Source organism: Centruroides sculpturatus, unplaced genomic scaffold, assembly GCF_000671375.1.
Source record: "Centruroides sculpturatus isolate CEXI.00-Female unplaced genomic scaffold, Cexi_2.0 scaffold799, whole genome shotgun sequence".
NCBI classification, from domain to species: domain Eukaryota; kingdom Metazoa; phylum Arthropoda; class Arachnida; order Scorpiones; family Buthidae; genus Centruroides; species Centruroides sculpturatus.
In genome coordinates this window covers 149,393-166,254 of record NW_019384961.1, presented here as the reverse complement: position 1 = coordinate 166,254, position 16,862 = coordinate 149,393, and the positions used below count along the sequence as shown (strand labels likewise).

At 28.0% G+C, this 16,862-nt stretch overlaps 1 protein-coding gene across 1 annotated transcript in view; it reads right to left on the bottom strand.

Annotated features, from left to right (window-relative positions):
• The window catches only part of LOC111632448 (neurexin-1-like), a 195,128-nt gene that overhangs the window by 40,036 nt on the left and 138,230 nt on the right, over positions 1 to 16,862 (bottom strand). The window contains exons 5-6 of the mRNA XM_023376863.1: positions 3,370 to 3,528; positions 2,585 to 2,737 (exon numbers count right to left, since the gene is read on the bottom strand). Of these exons, the coding sequence (XP_023232631.1) occupies positions 2,585 to 2,737; positions 3,370 to 3,528 (312 nt within the window). The remainder of the gene's footprint in view (positions 1 to 2,584; positions 2,738 to 3,369; positions 3,529 to 16,862) is intronic.

Here is a 16,862-nt window from a genome sequence, read left to right as displayed (position 1 = left end):
TTGTGATTTTAGTTTTAGAAAGGATGCCTTCAGGATATTTCTATATGTTTCTTATATTGCTTTAAAAAATTCTTTTTCTTGTACATAGGTTGGAAGGTCTTTCTCGTCAACAAATGTTTTCTTAGTATAGTTACAATATTAAATTTCTTCATTCTTTATTCTTTCGCTATGGTCTTCTGTGGTTTTATTCTTTTTATTTTGTATTAATTCTACTAAAAGAAGACTGATAAAAATATATGTTTTTCTTCTATTTAGTTGAAAATGCCTCAACGAAATTTTTCTTAAGCATTATTGATCATTTGCACTCAAGAGAGAAACCTTTAGAACGAAGTGCATTGTATGCTGAATATTATGAAAAACATCTCCACGTTTCTTTCATATAAATTTAAAATTCTTTTATTCTTATCCCAAGAATTGTTAAAAATTTAATCTAGTTTTTATAATGAAATTTCAATACATTATGCGTTATTAATTTTTTAAATAAAAATTGCATGATATTTTACAATAAACAATATAATTTTGTGCAGTATTTTACTTCGTATTGTGAAATTAGATTAATTTAATGAACTCACAAAGCAAGCTTTTATTTAATTATATATAAAATGTGACTTCTAAGTAAACAAATTTCTAAACAGACTCGAGATCTAATAGAGTAGTTCTTTTTCATGATGCAAATAAAATATTATAGAAGCGACAAAATACAATGTACAAAATTATTTTAATATAATAATAATTCGTTCGTTTAATAATAATAATTTTAATGAAAAATAATTCTTATTTACAAGGATAAGGCCTTCTGAACTTAAAATAAAATGAGAAATTAAAAAAAAAATATGTCTAAAATATTCGTATGATTTCACTTACGATATAAGTCATATAAATTAATAATTTTATAAATATCTAAACTATAAACTCCCCTTGCGAGAAATTAATTTGAGTGAAATTTTCAAAGAAATAAGATATGAAGAGATAAAATTACGAAATTTGTTTACTGACGAGATCCAAAGTTAAAATTTTTAAATCGATTTTTGTATATTTATCCATCTTTATAATAACACAGTTTAATTTAATTCATTAAAATCTACTGATATTTATAAAATATTTAATAAATTATATTTGAAATTTTAAATAATAAAATTATAAAAAGCATCCAAAGGGGTATAAAGTATGGGGAGGGAGCTTGTTAACAAGTCACTTTCCAATTGGTATGATCAGATGTTATATCATCAAATTACTCACTTATAGTTATAAATATGTATATTTATTATTTAAAATATTTTTAAAAGTTAATAAAAAGAAGGGCTTCTTTTCTGTAGGAAAAGCGTCATTGTCCAAACTTTGCACACTGGCGTCGGTGACAGGATGCTCTTAATTGAATTATTTGTTAGACGTCTGGGAATATGAAAGCAACTAGAATAACGAGATTAAAATGACTTAAGTAAACTAATACATAACGAACGATATTTACCAAATAGATACTCTTACAATTCTGTTTGAAAATTTTGTTAGAATTAAAATAGAAAATGAATAGGAAAATTCTCCATTTTCTTTCTACATTTTCAATTAATATTACTTAAATTTCTTTTTTGTTTATTGTTAAAATTTTCCTAAACTTTATCATTAAAAACTTTTTAAAATACAACTAGAAATAATAACGTATAATTAAATAAAAAAGAGATTTAAACATTAGAAAATATAATTAATAAACTTCCTAATAAAATATTGTAAACTATATTTCTTTAGATATTATTCTAGACGATTTTGTTTTCGTTTTTTTTCATTTTAATGTAAATTAATTATTCATGGAAACAAAAGTAAAAGAATGATGTATGGTAGAAGATAGAAGCCTGCAATTAGTAACTAATGAAATCTATCTGCTGGACGAAAAATAGTTCTGGCAGAGACATTATTTATCAACCTTAATTGTTGGCTTCTTTGAGAGTTTCTGCTCGTTTTATTTAAGGGTGTTGATGTAAGAGACAGTAAATCGAAAGGAAATAAATGCTTATATCTTATAGAGTTATTTTTTGTTATCTTCTTCAATAAGAAAAATTAAATGAAAATCAAACACGCTTTCATCTAAAAGTTTTAAAATGTTTATTCGAAATTATTTCCAAAACTCAATTTGGATAGCACAATTCGAGTTTATGAATTTTCATTGTCCGTCTGTTTATTCATTTAGTTTTCGCAATTTGAATTTCGATTTAAGAGAAAGAATTTTTTTTTGTAACAATCTTTACTGTAAGTCAATTTACGTGCAGAAAATTACTTTTTAAGAAAATCGGGTTTAAATTTAAAATACGGTTTAAAAAGTTTGGATCATCATAATAAATAAGTTGTCAAGGTGACAGTTTAAAAATACTTTAAAATCACAAAGAAAATTCAAAATAACAGGTGCTTTACGTTTGTCTTAAGTTACTAAAGATCTACTTTCAAGCGACTTTAGCATGTTTTAAACAAGTCAAAACATATTTGAAAAACAGATTTTACAGCTTCAAATATAAAAAACGTAAAGAATTGCTTAGAAAAATAATATAAAATAGCTCTCGTAACAAGTATATACAGGAAAGGATATCAACTGTACCAGGAAAGATTCCTTGGTTGTGAATGTGATCGGATCAGCAGCTTCAACCTCCTGACACAAGAAATGCAGGTTGCCATGGAGAACTATGAGTTTGTTTCCAGTCCTGGCCAGCTCGATCAGATCTAAAGTTAGACTGTCTGCCACGAATTCCACCTACAAATAGAAAAAAAATTGGATATAGAGAGAGTATTAATGCCGTCGTCTCTATAAAACATTCATGAATTGAAAAATGGTATCTTAAGTAAAGCGGTCGAATCCATAAACAAACCGAACAGATTCTGTTCAATAATATTGAATAAACATAGAAATGCGATTGGGAATTTCAAGTAGTTCAGTAGGAGCGAATTCAAGCTGATTGAAGCTTGAAAATGGAAAATTCTATAAAATACCACGTGAATGTAAACGAATCTCTTCCACAAAATACCATCTCTGTTCAAAATATTTTAGTAAATGGCTTACTTCTAATTATGATAATCTGTTTGCGACGAGTAAATAATTTTTTTATGATATACGTTTGCGTAAAATTAATGAATTATATCTACATACGTATTAATTAAATTTTCACTAAGTTATAAATTTTAAAACCAGATTTTAATTAAATAAATTGCTTTTATTACTGTCGTTGTTGTTGAGAGATAAGAAGAAACTGTCGAGTTTAACAAGAGAATTTCAGCAGAAACTTGTAAAAAGTATAAGATATTTTTATTTTCGACGTTTTATTTTATTATTGGTATTAAAAAAGTACCGGTATAAATTCGGAACTTAGCAAAAAATTCATACAATACCTTACGTAAGCAGCCTATGAAGTTGTTTCTCCCTTTGAATCCCGTAGGGCCTGATATAGGGCTGCTTCCTCCTATATTCAACACGCTGCTAGCTAATAAAGAAAAGGTTCCTGCAGTCGAACCTCTTTCTGTATATACTCCGTCGACGGTTATAGAAAACTGCAAAGATATAAAACATACGTATAAAATTTGACTCGAGTTTTTACATTAATTTTGAAATATAAAATGGAAATTTACGACAGGTGATGATTATTAAAGACTTTTTGTATTAATTATGATAAAATTTACGAGTTAAAATACTAAATAATCCAATATGAACTGAGAAATACTCCACTTGATGCTTCGATACTTTATGGAAAGAATTTTAAAAACATTTATAGGTTTAGATAATGCATAAATTCATGAGAGAAAAATACATCATTTTTAAATGTAACATTTTTCCATTTTTATAAAATTTATGAGGTTACTTTAAATGCCTTTAATAAATAGTTAAACGAAACTTCAACAAGTTTTAATCAAGTAGTAAATCTTGGATAAGGTTAAAGGCTTTAAATTTTAAAAATTTCTATATCTTATGTATTATCTACTACACTCTTTTCAAGTTTTGATAGAAACTTTTTGATTTATAAGTGAAAAGTTTTGATGGTAACGATTATGATTACGATCAGAATTAATTTTGCCAATCGATAAAATTCAAAATGTATAAAGAAACTGAAAGAGTTTTATAAAGAAAAATAATATATTTAATTAATTTAAATGTTTCAAAATTCAGTTATTTCTAAAGATATTTTTAGCCTTTTGAATAAAAGTCAATTCGAATGTAGGCAATGTCATCCAAGGGTAAGTTCATAACAAAGAAAAGAAGAAAGATCTGACAAACTCCTGTTCCATCTTGTTGTCAGTCACCTGAGCCAACACTAAAGAAAGAACGTCAGCTGCCATCAATGACAGAATTTTGGATCCAGCAGCCAAGCTTCAAAATTCTACTCTTATACGACTTTCACCAACTCAATTCGTCTTTCGTATTTTCTTATTTTACTGAAGCTTTCGATCGACTCGTGAGTTTGTTTAACACAAGCGAAAATTCCGCAAATTATATTTCATCAATATAAATTGACTTGGCATAAAAATCAATCGAAAAATACTTTCCCTTTCCCTAATGCATATACGATTTCTATAAAAAAAGAAAGGAAAAAGTTAAAGTTAAATTCGGTTTTTTTATTATTTATTATTTTAACTTCGTGTTTTAGTAGTTTGAGTTAGAAAAGATACACAAGAGGATGACTTTTATCTTACTCTGATCAATTGGTGAATTACTTGTTTAGTATTCAGCAGGATTGTAGATATAAAAGAGAAGCCTTTAAGACTGCAGAACAAAAGATTATATATGTCAGAGACACAAACCAAACGGTGTCTTTAACATTTACGAGTTTAACAACTTAAAAAATTTCGCCAGAGGACAAATTATCGAACCCCCTAAATCTCTCCGGGCCAAATGGAACGATATCCAAGAGACTTAAGTTACAATAAACCTCTCTCCGTTCCTCACTAAGAGACGTGAGTTGGTTGAGTTTGGCCAGTTCGTTACCTAAAAATAGTCTGGCCATCTGGTTCGTTTTCCTGTCCCCAAAGGCATTCATTTTTGTGCTTCAAGTGCAAGATTTCGCGTGACCGTTGTTTCGATGTGGATTTTTTGTAATAAAGCAACCATAACTTTTATTTTAAACTATAAATTTTCCTTTATTCATCGGTATATATATAAGAGGTTGAAATATTTCTGTATATATATACAGAAATATTTCAACCGCTTTTACTTTTTTCTATAAACAAACTTCATTAAATCATCTTAACAAAATATTTGAAATAAGAGGGACATGAATCGTTTCTTCCTTACTTTGAAGCGGTAGGGAAGTTTAAATACTAAAGAAATCGTTAAACCGAATATAGTCAAAATGCCAATAAATCTTTCAGGAGTTAGTGGGTCATAAAATCCAAGTAAATCAAGTTTGCTATAAGTTTTATCCGATACTTATTACGCCAGCAGTAATGCTGAGTAGTTACTTCGCGTTTTCCAATTACCCACAGTTCCTGGTGGGATGTCGAACCAGGATTACCAAACAGGTCGGGCTACTTGGGTGTTTACTACCATCCTACTACTATTATTCCGAGTTACTGGATTCCGCTTCAACTTTTTCCAACCAATTTTCTTCCGTTCTCTGTCCCGCAGGAGATTTACGTTTCTTACCTTTATATAAACGGAAACCCTAAGAGTTTGGCTTAGTCTGATAAAGGTTTATAACTTTTTCCATAGGAAAAAAAGAGAAAAGTTTCGAATTAATTCGCTATTAGCTATATGAAATTGCTAAAGTTGAGAAAATTAACCTCCATTGCAATTGCATAAATCACATTTGTATCAATTAAAAGTTGTAATAAAGTCGTTACTGAAAGGAAGTTGTCTCTTCCGAGTTCAAAATTATTCATAATTTCAACATAAAAAATAAGATAATTCGTAATATCGAGCGACGATATTCTTCTTCTCGAAGCTCATTTGATAGATCTAACTCTATCGTTTCATGTCCATGCATGGCATTGGGCATTTTGCCAACTTGTATCTCTGTCTTTTTTTATGATGGGTATACATATATTTTTTACAATTTTGACGAAATTCCGACCGCAAATCCAATGGACGAGTATAAAAATAACCGCTTCTCTGATCTGTAACTTGTCAGTTTAAAGCACTTTCTAAATCAGAAGAGTTAAGGAACGTTGTGATGGATGAAAACTATTCATGGATGGGAGTACGAGTAGTTTGTCGTAAAAACGATTCGAATTGTATTGGTTGTGAACGGGACGGATTCTTAACGGTTGATCGAATCCCTGTCCGGTTGGATGGAGATAAGAAGAGAAGAATTTGTACAACCTCTAAATATATATATTTTATAATAGTATCTAGCTTAAAAATAGTTCTTATTATCATTTTAAGAGATGTAAGAATCATTTACTTCAGTTTAAGTTAATAAAACGTGTTATCTTCTACGCTATTGCTTAATTAAAAGTATAGGAAAACATATACTGATATACTGTATATAATATATATATATGTCAATAAAATAAGATATTTTAACAAAAATTATGCACTTCGATATCTGATACAAGAACATAAAAACGGTAATATAAGTCGTAATAATTTTTATATGTTCTATAAAATATTTATTGTATTATTTTAAGTGCTTTTAGTATTTTTTTAAAAATTAAATGAATTTATTTTTATCTTTTATTATTATTATTATTATATGGAATATATTTATATTTATTACTCGATATTACTTGTCGTATTGATTATTTTCGATGTTTTATTATATAATTCTATATCATAATTTTACGAATATTTTGTATCAATAATATAAAGCAAAATCGAAACTTTTAAATATTCCAAAATTCTTCTCTTTGTCTAAAATTTTATTAAAGAAAAATAATTATTTCTAAATCTGAAAGTAAAGATTTTCTACTTATTCCAAAAATTAAAAAAAAATCACTGCTACAACCCATTCCTTCTTTAAAAAATTGATAGAAAAGAGAAAAAGAATAGCTTATATATCTGGAGGGATTATTTGTATAATTTACATATTGCAAGTACTTATTCATTACAAAAAGATATTTTATTTTAGTAAAAAATGCACGACATCTGCGCATTTTCTCTTCCGAATTGAAACATCTCTCGATACGAACATTATCTTCTATCTGCTCCTACCATATACTTCGCCAGAGAACAATCTGGACAAATCGAATGCAATAATGTCTGATTTATCGTTAATGATGAATCAAACTACCTTACCGTTTCTTCGCTAGCGATTTTGCATGCAATCTCATCAAAAATACTGATCGAGAAAAACCTATTTATAGGTTATAACCCGCTTACCATTCGATGATGATTCGATTTAAAATATGACGACTTATCAAAAAAGCCATCGATTATTTAATTTACATAATTAATGAATTACTTAACTTATTTATTAGCTACCAATATTCTATGTTAATTCGAAAATTTGAAGAGAGTTTAATATGGATTCGATGGATACTGCATAGAATATGAAAGAATGGAACTCTCTTTCAGTAGGGGTTGAGTGCGAGTGAAGAACGCATTACAGATCCGTGTATTTCAGAATTCAGCCAGACAGATCCACTCGACTGATTGGACAGACTAGCTGCTAGATCGACTCCATTCGTAGATGCTACTGCAGCAACATCACGCATCAGACGTGCTGCAGTTACCTAGAGTGGATTTATTGCCTGTACTGACACTCGGAAAACTCTGTTATCTAACCCAGAGATTGGCCAATTCTAGTATTGTCGAAGCAATTCTTAGTACAATCGCTTAACCCTTTAAATAAGTATGCCCATTCGTCATTCCAGCTAATCATTTTTTTGCCTCCACTTATATAAATGAAAGTTTCTGATACAATCTGGAATACTTAGACTATGTAATTTGTCTAAATTTAATGTTATTTTAATAAGAAGATGAAGTTTGAAACAGTTTTCAAAACAAAAATAAATTATTTTGATGTGTTAAGTCATTCGAAATATAAACAATTTACAGATGTTAAATTGATCACAGTAAAACATACACCTGCTTCTTTAAAATGTTTATTAAATGTAGTTTCTATCGGTTTGTAAACTTATTCTTTTATTCTATAAATAAAATATTTGATATTTATTTTGGATTATATATATATAAAAGTAAAAACAGACACGAAATTTTTTATAATATTCAAGAAAATGCATGACTATAGCATACAACAAAAGCGAAAGACCAATATTTTCTAAAAGAATCTTCTCTTGAGAGCATTTCCAATATTATTCCATTTGACATATTGGAATCTCCAAAGAACAGCAACCAATGCAATAAGAAAAAAGAATCCCATTTAACAACTGTTCCTATCTCTGTTTACGTCGTATTTTATGTCCTTTCTCTTAAGGCATGTTCCGACGTAGTTGGCCATTTCTCTAGTCCTGCCATAAACTCATCGCAGGTTGTATGATAAGATGCCATTTGGCCTAGATCAATTTTCGTCGCTCCAAAATCACAAATCGCGATACCCGATACAAGACTTACTATACGTTTTTATAGGCACATAGTACTAAGGAAAAACAAACACTTATTCACTTTCACGCTCTCTATCTTAATTATTCTTTTATTCTATTTCAACATCTATATTCTCTTTCCCAGAGACTAAAACATACAGAAATACTTCCCAATACACTACGGTACATCTAAATTTATAGCATGTACTGCAGAGGATAATGCGCTCTGTACTATTAATCGAAGAAAATTTTATTTACCGGATGTGTTTTTAAACCCCTCGAGACCAAAAATTGATTTCTTAATGTTTATGGTCAGATAGTTGATCGATCTTTGCACGAATCTTCGTTCGTCATCATTCCTGTTTTAGGGGTTTATTCGGTGAGGCATGGCATCGCCACCTCTTCGCCTGCATCTTCCTTAAGTCTCGAGAGACATCAGATTTAGATAAACGCCCGAAGAAAGTACTCGGAGCGTGTCTAAATCGCCTTTATTTTCCATTGCCTCCTCTACTAGCCTATCTTCTTTTATATATTTCTATAGTTTTTTAGTTAACGCTATATTTTCAACATTTACAGGTTTATAAAAAGTATTATACGCGGCATCTAACTTTCATTAAAATCCAACTCATTATGTTTTAGAATCCAACTCGTATTATGTAACGAAGAAATTTAGTTCGGAAATATTCGTTTCTAACTTCAAGAAAAGCATATATTCTACAACAAAATTGTTCACTGATATAAAAAAGCAAGATAGAGAACAACTCACCCGAATCACGTGACAGGAAGGGGTATTTCTCAGCTAAGCACGCCAGGAATGCCACATAATTGTGGCTTTTCTACTATTCTCATAATATCACGCACGATATATACAAACTGACAATACCAAAATATAGGCCTACAGGCCTCATATAAACTCATACCGATTGATTATGATGATGTATAGTTGTTTACATAGCTTATGTGACAGCAAATATATTGATTTTGATTGATTTTTATTTAGTATGTGCTCCGAACTCTGTTATTCCGAACGAACTTAGTATTGGAGTGTTCATTTCCTCAATTCTTAGCGTTTCTAGGACAACGTCGAGTTTCCGGCATCTTTCTCTCTCTGGAATAACACGACATATCCTGAAATGTGGAGGAAAAGCGACCAAATCACGCAAAACAACCGTTACAGATGGATACAGAATTTAATCTATTTGGGAAAAAAATCTTTAAATATAACAACTATAAACTATCTTGTAGTTTAAAATAGCAAAACTATAAAAATATTTTTAAAAATGATAATAAGCAATTATCAAATCTTCCATCTACACTTAATTCATAATTTTAAATTTTTATAAAAATATCTTTTAAATAAAGATAATTTTTGATTAAGGTACACATCGATAATAATTAATTGATCATTTTTCTTTTGCTTTTAGAAGTAATCGTAAAAGTTTTATACATAATAAATCAATAAATAAAGTTTCTATATAATAAATTGGTATAGCATTAGCAATAATGATCAAATCATTTTTAAATTTGGGAGGAACTCAAGCTTTAAAATATCATTAAATGGTTATATTATCGGGATTTCAGTTTTTATAAATAAATTTTTTTCCTTAGTTTATTTTTATACGTTAAAGTTATCACTTTAATTTTTCTCGATTCTATATTGATTTTGTTTTGACGCGAGAAAATCGAATCTGATACTAAAATCGATCAATAGTAAAATTCAAATCGCATCAATCTTTTCTAAATTTGACAGGAACCAAAATCTATTCGATATAAACAGGAGAGTTTCGACTTTAGTACTCCTTCAATAGAATCTGTTCCTTTCAATAAATCGTAAAAGCGTTACATTCTGTTTATAAATAAAAGAAAATCAATCAAGATTTACTTCAGTTGATGAAGAAAAATCAACATCAATATCGTCCAGAAAATCAGCAAAAATAAAAAAAAATAAAGATAATAGGCAAACAAATAAATATAGAAAAAGTATAAAAACAATAGCATAAAATTAATTTTATATTTATAAGTCTTTAAAGTTAATTAATAGATTTTTATTTTAATAAAAACTGTTCGTATCAACTTATTACTTGTATTAGGTTCATCATTTGTAGCCTATAAAAGACATTTTTATTACAAAATTAGATTTTTTCGATGTTTCTATCGTTTATCCCACAAAAATCCATCTTTTGTGTCGAATTTGTCAACACTTGTCAAGCGTTAGATGCTTGATGGCGAAAACTTGGATAAAAGATACACCGCAGCTCAAAAAGAGGTTAAACAGTAATAAATGGATGTCAAAGAAACCGAAGAACGAAAGGCGATGATTTATATTAAATTTTTAAACAGTTGACAGAAGGAGAAATTGTAAGCTTTAAGTGACTATCTAAAAATAGACACGCTTTTTTCCTGGTTTAAAATTGTTTTATCACACAGCCCCTTTTTGTTAGGCTTCCTTACATAACTACCTTCCCTGAAGGAGAAGTACGCTTTACAATTTTTAAAATTAGAATTCGATAACTTTCGGTTATTGCAACAGTTATATGGCTTATTTTATTTTTAATCGTTCTTGTAAAAATAGAAGAAGAAATGTATTCAGAAAAAAATACAATGAGTCATAGGAGAAAGAAAAAAAATAAAAATAAACGACTAAAAATATCTCGGGGCATTTCTCATACGTAGAAATTCGAGTAGACTCGAAAATAAAAAAGGAAAGAAAAAGGCGAAAAATAAAAAGGAAATTGTAGAAATAAGCGATGGTAGACAAAAGAAGAGATTGTGTCGCTTGTTACTTGTTCAGTATTCTTGCCTTCATTAGTATCTTGGAATCGCCATGGCAACGGAAGGTAGGTCATAGGAAGTACAAGAACCACTCTTTGTTCCGCTGCAATTATTTCTAAGCCGCATCCAATTAATGAAAGGATCTTTTAATTATTTTTTGTGTTCTTTCTAGAAAGGGTAAAGATGATGAGAACGTCCAGAGTATTGTTAGAAAGGATTTTCTAGATAAAAAAAAAAGAAAAGTAATCCGACTTTAGAGATTACAAGAGATGTTTAAAATCCTTGAGAGAATTTACATTAAAAATAGATGAAAATCTAACTAAATACTTCATACTCGACTTACTAAATTAAACGAAGTACTGTAGATTTAAAGATTTTTACTTTATTTAATTAATTGCAACTAGCTTATCTTCAACTTATTAAAAATTATACTTAATTTTTATATGAGATTTTTTAAACAATTATATATAAAACTTCAATAGTGGCGATTAAAGTTCGATCACTTTTAAAGTCAAAAGAAGAAGTAGAACATTAGATTAAAACAGAAATTCACGAAAGTCACGCTAGAAGATAATTAACTTTATAAATCAGACTGCGCTCCTTTTAGCATTTTTATCTGTTATTGTCAGTATAGTTTGTTTCCCTGGGGTAAGAAAAGATTCGAAAAGAAGAATTTCTGAAGGAAAATCAAAGTGGAGTTTTACAGCAAACAGAACCAGTCTGGTTATTGTCAAAAATGTAAAATTAAATAGCATTTTGCTTCGTTTAAAAATACAGAAAAATAAATCGATTTTGTTAGCAACTCTATTAAACATCCGAATGCGATTTTAATAAACAGAATATTTATGTAGATGAATAGGAAAAATATCTGTAGCGAATGATAAATTAAATCGGTTAGAGAATAAATGAATGTCTATTTTATTTGATTATTCTAAAGAAACTTAAAATAAAACTTTAAGAAGGATAGAATAAAACAAATGTTACATTATCATTATTCAACTCAGATTTATATTTTAATCATGGTAAATGTAATTGTCGAAATGCCATTCCGAGCAAGAACATTATCGGAGATATAAAAGTTTGTGTAAGAATCGTAAAAAATGACAAGTACAAATAAAATAGATTAAAAATTAAAAATTTTATATCAAACTCTCTCTCCTAAATTTCTATTAAATTAATAGAATAAAAAAATGTTATATTTTTTAAGTTTAAAAATTGTAATGAATGATTAATGGCTCGAGTAACAATACTGTTATTTCAAAAAACATACTTCAATTTTGTATATACTCTAGGCTAGTAAATATTTTAAATTATTTATCAAAAAGGGAAAGTATTTTTATGTTTTAAGCAGAACCAGAGCTTTCGGCTTAAATAATAAATATAAGATCTTCAATTAAAACGAATTTGTTTTGGAAGAGAAATCAAAGCTTTTTCTTTTTCTTTTTTTTCTTTTTAATGTAATGAAATTATAGTAACGACAGTTTCATATAAATAAATTTAAAATATGCAAGATTTAAACTTAAACTTACTAACAAGTAAAGCAAGTAAGGTTAATTCTAAAATTCTTCAAATTTTATAACAGAGAGAACAGCTGGAAATAACAAAAAATTATTCGCTTTTGATGATCTGTTTTAGATTTTGTTTGGAAAACGACCTCTGCAATTTAAACATAACTGTAAAGAAGCTTTACTACAAATTGATATGCTTTACACGAAAGCATAAATATGCTTCGTAGTAGATATGCAAATGAGAGACAGTGCTTCACTGCAAATTTTTACTTGAACAACCAGAAAAAAAAATTTATAACCAGTAAATTTTCTATTTACTGTTCAAGATAATTTGAAAGTAATCCAGATAAGTTTCGGTTTAAATATGTAAAAAAAAAGGTAATGTCAGTTAATTTTGTATTTTGAAGAAAAAATATTGCTTTGGCTTACTGATATTCAATTTTATTTCGATAAAAGATGCAGATAAAATATTAATTAAGAGAAAATTAATCTACGCTATTTATAAAATAATTTTAAATACTTAAATATTTTTGAGAATTTGTACAAAAAATTGTTTCAGTAAATCTTAACGTGTATCTTAATTTAAAGTTTTCATTGAAAAAAAATCATAATAATTAATTTTTAAATATCTGAATTCAGAAACTATAATCAGTTGAAGTTTTAATTAATTTTGTTATCATTAAGGAAATTATTGTGAAATTCATAAATCTCTCCAAATATTCTTATTTTTTTATTTCATATTTACTTCTATGAAACGTATTACGATTGTACTAAATCGTCAGCATGTTTTATTATTTTATTCAAATCTAATACATGATAATTTAGCTTAAACTCATAGAAAAGATAAAAATAAAATATTTATTCTTAATTGCTTCTTAATTAAATGTACAAACTAATTTAATTGTCATTAACACGCATCATACATTATTTTTTTCACTTAGATTTCTTTGAACATTTAAGAGAAAATTACTCATATACATTTCGAATGTTTCCATCAGTTCTTGCTACGTTTAATCTCGACTATAAACTACTAATTTAATGAAAAAAAATGTCCTTTTTTATTTTAAAAAGTAAAATCAAATGCATAAATATCTATTTTTTCCATATTTTTGAGACATCTATTCTACTAAAACCAAATTATTTTCACTTGTTCAGAAGTCTATAAAATTTAAACAATTGAGCATCATCATCATCAGTAACAAAGTTCCAATACTGTGTCAGAAGCGTGAAGTAAATTATATGCATAATTAATAAGCATAAACCAAATTATTTTCGAATTCGTTTTAAAACTTTTTGAATAAATAAAATTATTCCGAATAGTTATGAATTTCCATTAAAAAACTTAATCCAATTCTATATTCATAGATATATAAACTATGATTAGGTGGTATGAACTCTACCGAATTATCACACGAATCAATTTATATTCATGTGTGAGTAATATAATATTGTATCATTATATATAAATGATACAATATTGCAATATCCCAGAATTTATTCCATAAGAAAGATCATAAAGTGAGTAGTTTTCTCATTTATAACATCGAATGGATAAAATATATGTCCATCAATTTGGACAAGTACGGAGAAATTCGGTAATAAAATTTGCTAAATAATTTGCAAAATAATTGATAGTATATTAAATATATTTTTTCTGTACATTTTTTTCTTCTTTTAAGATAAATTCCTTAATTCTAAATCTGCAGCATTTCAGACATTTGAAATATTGACTTCTTGCACGCATGTTATCTGTGCTTTCTAATGATGGGGCGTGAATGAAAAGGGAGTTTCTCACAATATAACACCTTTAATGCTTCGTAGGATTGGCTATTATTGAAAAATATAAGAAATCACGAAGAACATAATTAAATTTTCATGCAAATTTTCATTTATTCAGAGCATTTATTTTAATTAACATAAATGTTTTTAAATAATTAACTAAACTTTTCTTCCAATTATAATTATCATATACGTGTGTAAACTCTATATTTACATTTTATAATGGAAAATTTAATTTTCAGTTATTCATATATACACACATTAGAAGAATAATTCTTGGTTAAGTTATTTTAATTACTCTTTGCTGGATTTAATATGATATTTAATCAAGGTAAACTCCCCAGACGGAAAAATAAACATTTAAATCTAGAAAACTTTTATTAAATTGTCACTATTTGAATAAAACAAATGTTGACAGACGTTTCCTTCATGTTTAAACAATATTTTAAGGTTTAGATAAAGATATATGGTCTCAGCAGTTGGTAGTTATTAGTAGAGCGCTATTGCCGTCTTAATTACTTTAGCTTTAGTTTGTTGGCCATTGATAAAAAAAGCCAACAACAGCTCGCTAGGTGATGCGTTCGCTACTGACACGGTCAACTCATCAATCTGCAAAGACAAATGGTATCACGGAGTGTTGGAGTGCAGCAGCCTGCCAGTCATCCCGGAGGAAGCTTTCTTTAATTTATTAGCTTACTACAGAAAATACTCCTGGAAATAAACATGGTTGTATGCATTTTTATCTCGCGTTTCTTTCCTTCCCTCGCATCAAATTGAAGTCGGATGTAAATCTGCATATCAAACCAAATTTTGATTTAACTTGATGTGTTTGCCATGAATTTTAAATAAATATATTTTTTTCTCCCTCTTTTTAATATTTCCAAACGTTTTTATTTATGTTCTGCTCTTTAGTTTTTCTTTTCTTTTATACACAATTTTGTTTATTTTTCATATTAGATTTTTATCTCACTTTTTTGAAATATATTTTAATTTTATAAACGTATTTCGAACGTTTACTGTAAAATGATAACAATTCTTTTATATATTTGTTCGCTTTCTACAAACGAGCAGTTGTCGCTTTTACTCTCAATGTATTTTTTTTAATAAAAAAGCCATGTTCGATAACACCGTAACGATGTTTAAAAACGTGATTTTAACTTTTATCGTTGTATAAAAAAGAAACAGGAAGTGTTATTATTTCGGCTCGTATCCGGATATTTTCGACTATAGAAAATGTTTGAAACTTATCAAAACTTTTTAACGCCTATCACACGTTAGAAACATTGGAGCAATTAAAAATCAAACCACGTTTTGACAGCGCTTCTATAGTAGAGGTTTCAACCATTATGAGGGCTTCAAACACACGTGTTCTGCCATATCCCACGCTCCATTACTTCCCATGCCCTATTCCGAGACATCGCATCCCCACCCGCGTGACAACTTGTATGTAGTATGACATGACGTGTAATTTGCACTTCAAACACGTCACGAGCAGAGAGAGAGACGTGCTTCTGTCCAATTCCACCCGTTTGTCACGACAGCCTGATTCAGTCGACTATAGTAATGAACAATGATGTCTTATGCATTCCACAACAAACATACTAAGTTAACCACCGCATTACTGATGCAAAAATAATCGTCACAATCCCAATTTTTCTTACATTTAAAATTTTATCAACGTACAAGAATGAAATTAATTAAATTTAAATTTTTGAAAAATTCAAAGTTTTTAATCGAATAGAATGTAATCAGAAAAAAAACAAACATTCCCATTCGCTCCTTAATTGAGTTTAATAAAAGACTTATTGTTGGTCTAAATATGATTAAAATTACTTAACAAGTTAAATTTATGAAGCATATAAATAGCTTTCAAGCTTGATTCTAACATTAAATATTAAATTTTTCAGAATTTTATAAAAAAATAGAAGTTATTAAAGAAAATTCTTGTATAATAATCTTTTATTAATAGTTAATTTTAATTAAAAATTTACTAGTTTTAATTGTTTTTTTATAGGTTAACTTTAAAATTTGCATAAGAATTAAATCAGATTACGGTAATAAATCTCAATAAAATATATTCCGATTAATATATTGATTAAAGTAACACCTGCTTTCGTAAGTGGAAAAAGTGTTGATAACAGTTGATAAATAGCTTCAATAACTTCGATTATGTCTAATATATATATAAGCATAAAAGTCAATATGCTGTAATATTGGCCTTAAACGTAAAATCAATAAATGATACAATATGTTACATTTAATATCAGTAATAATTACTTCTTCGAAATAAATCGTGTGTACGGCAAGAAAAATACCTTAAATAATATCTTAACGACTTACGAATCGATCGGT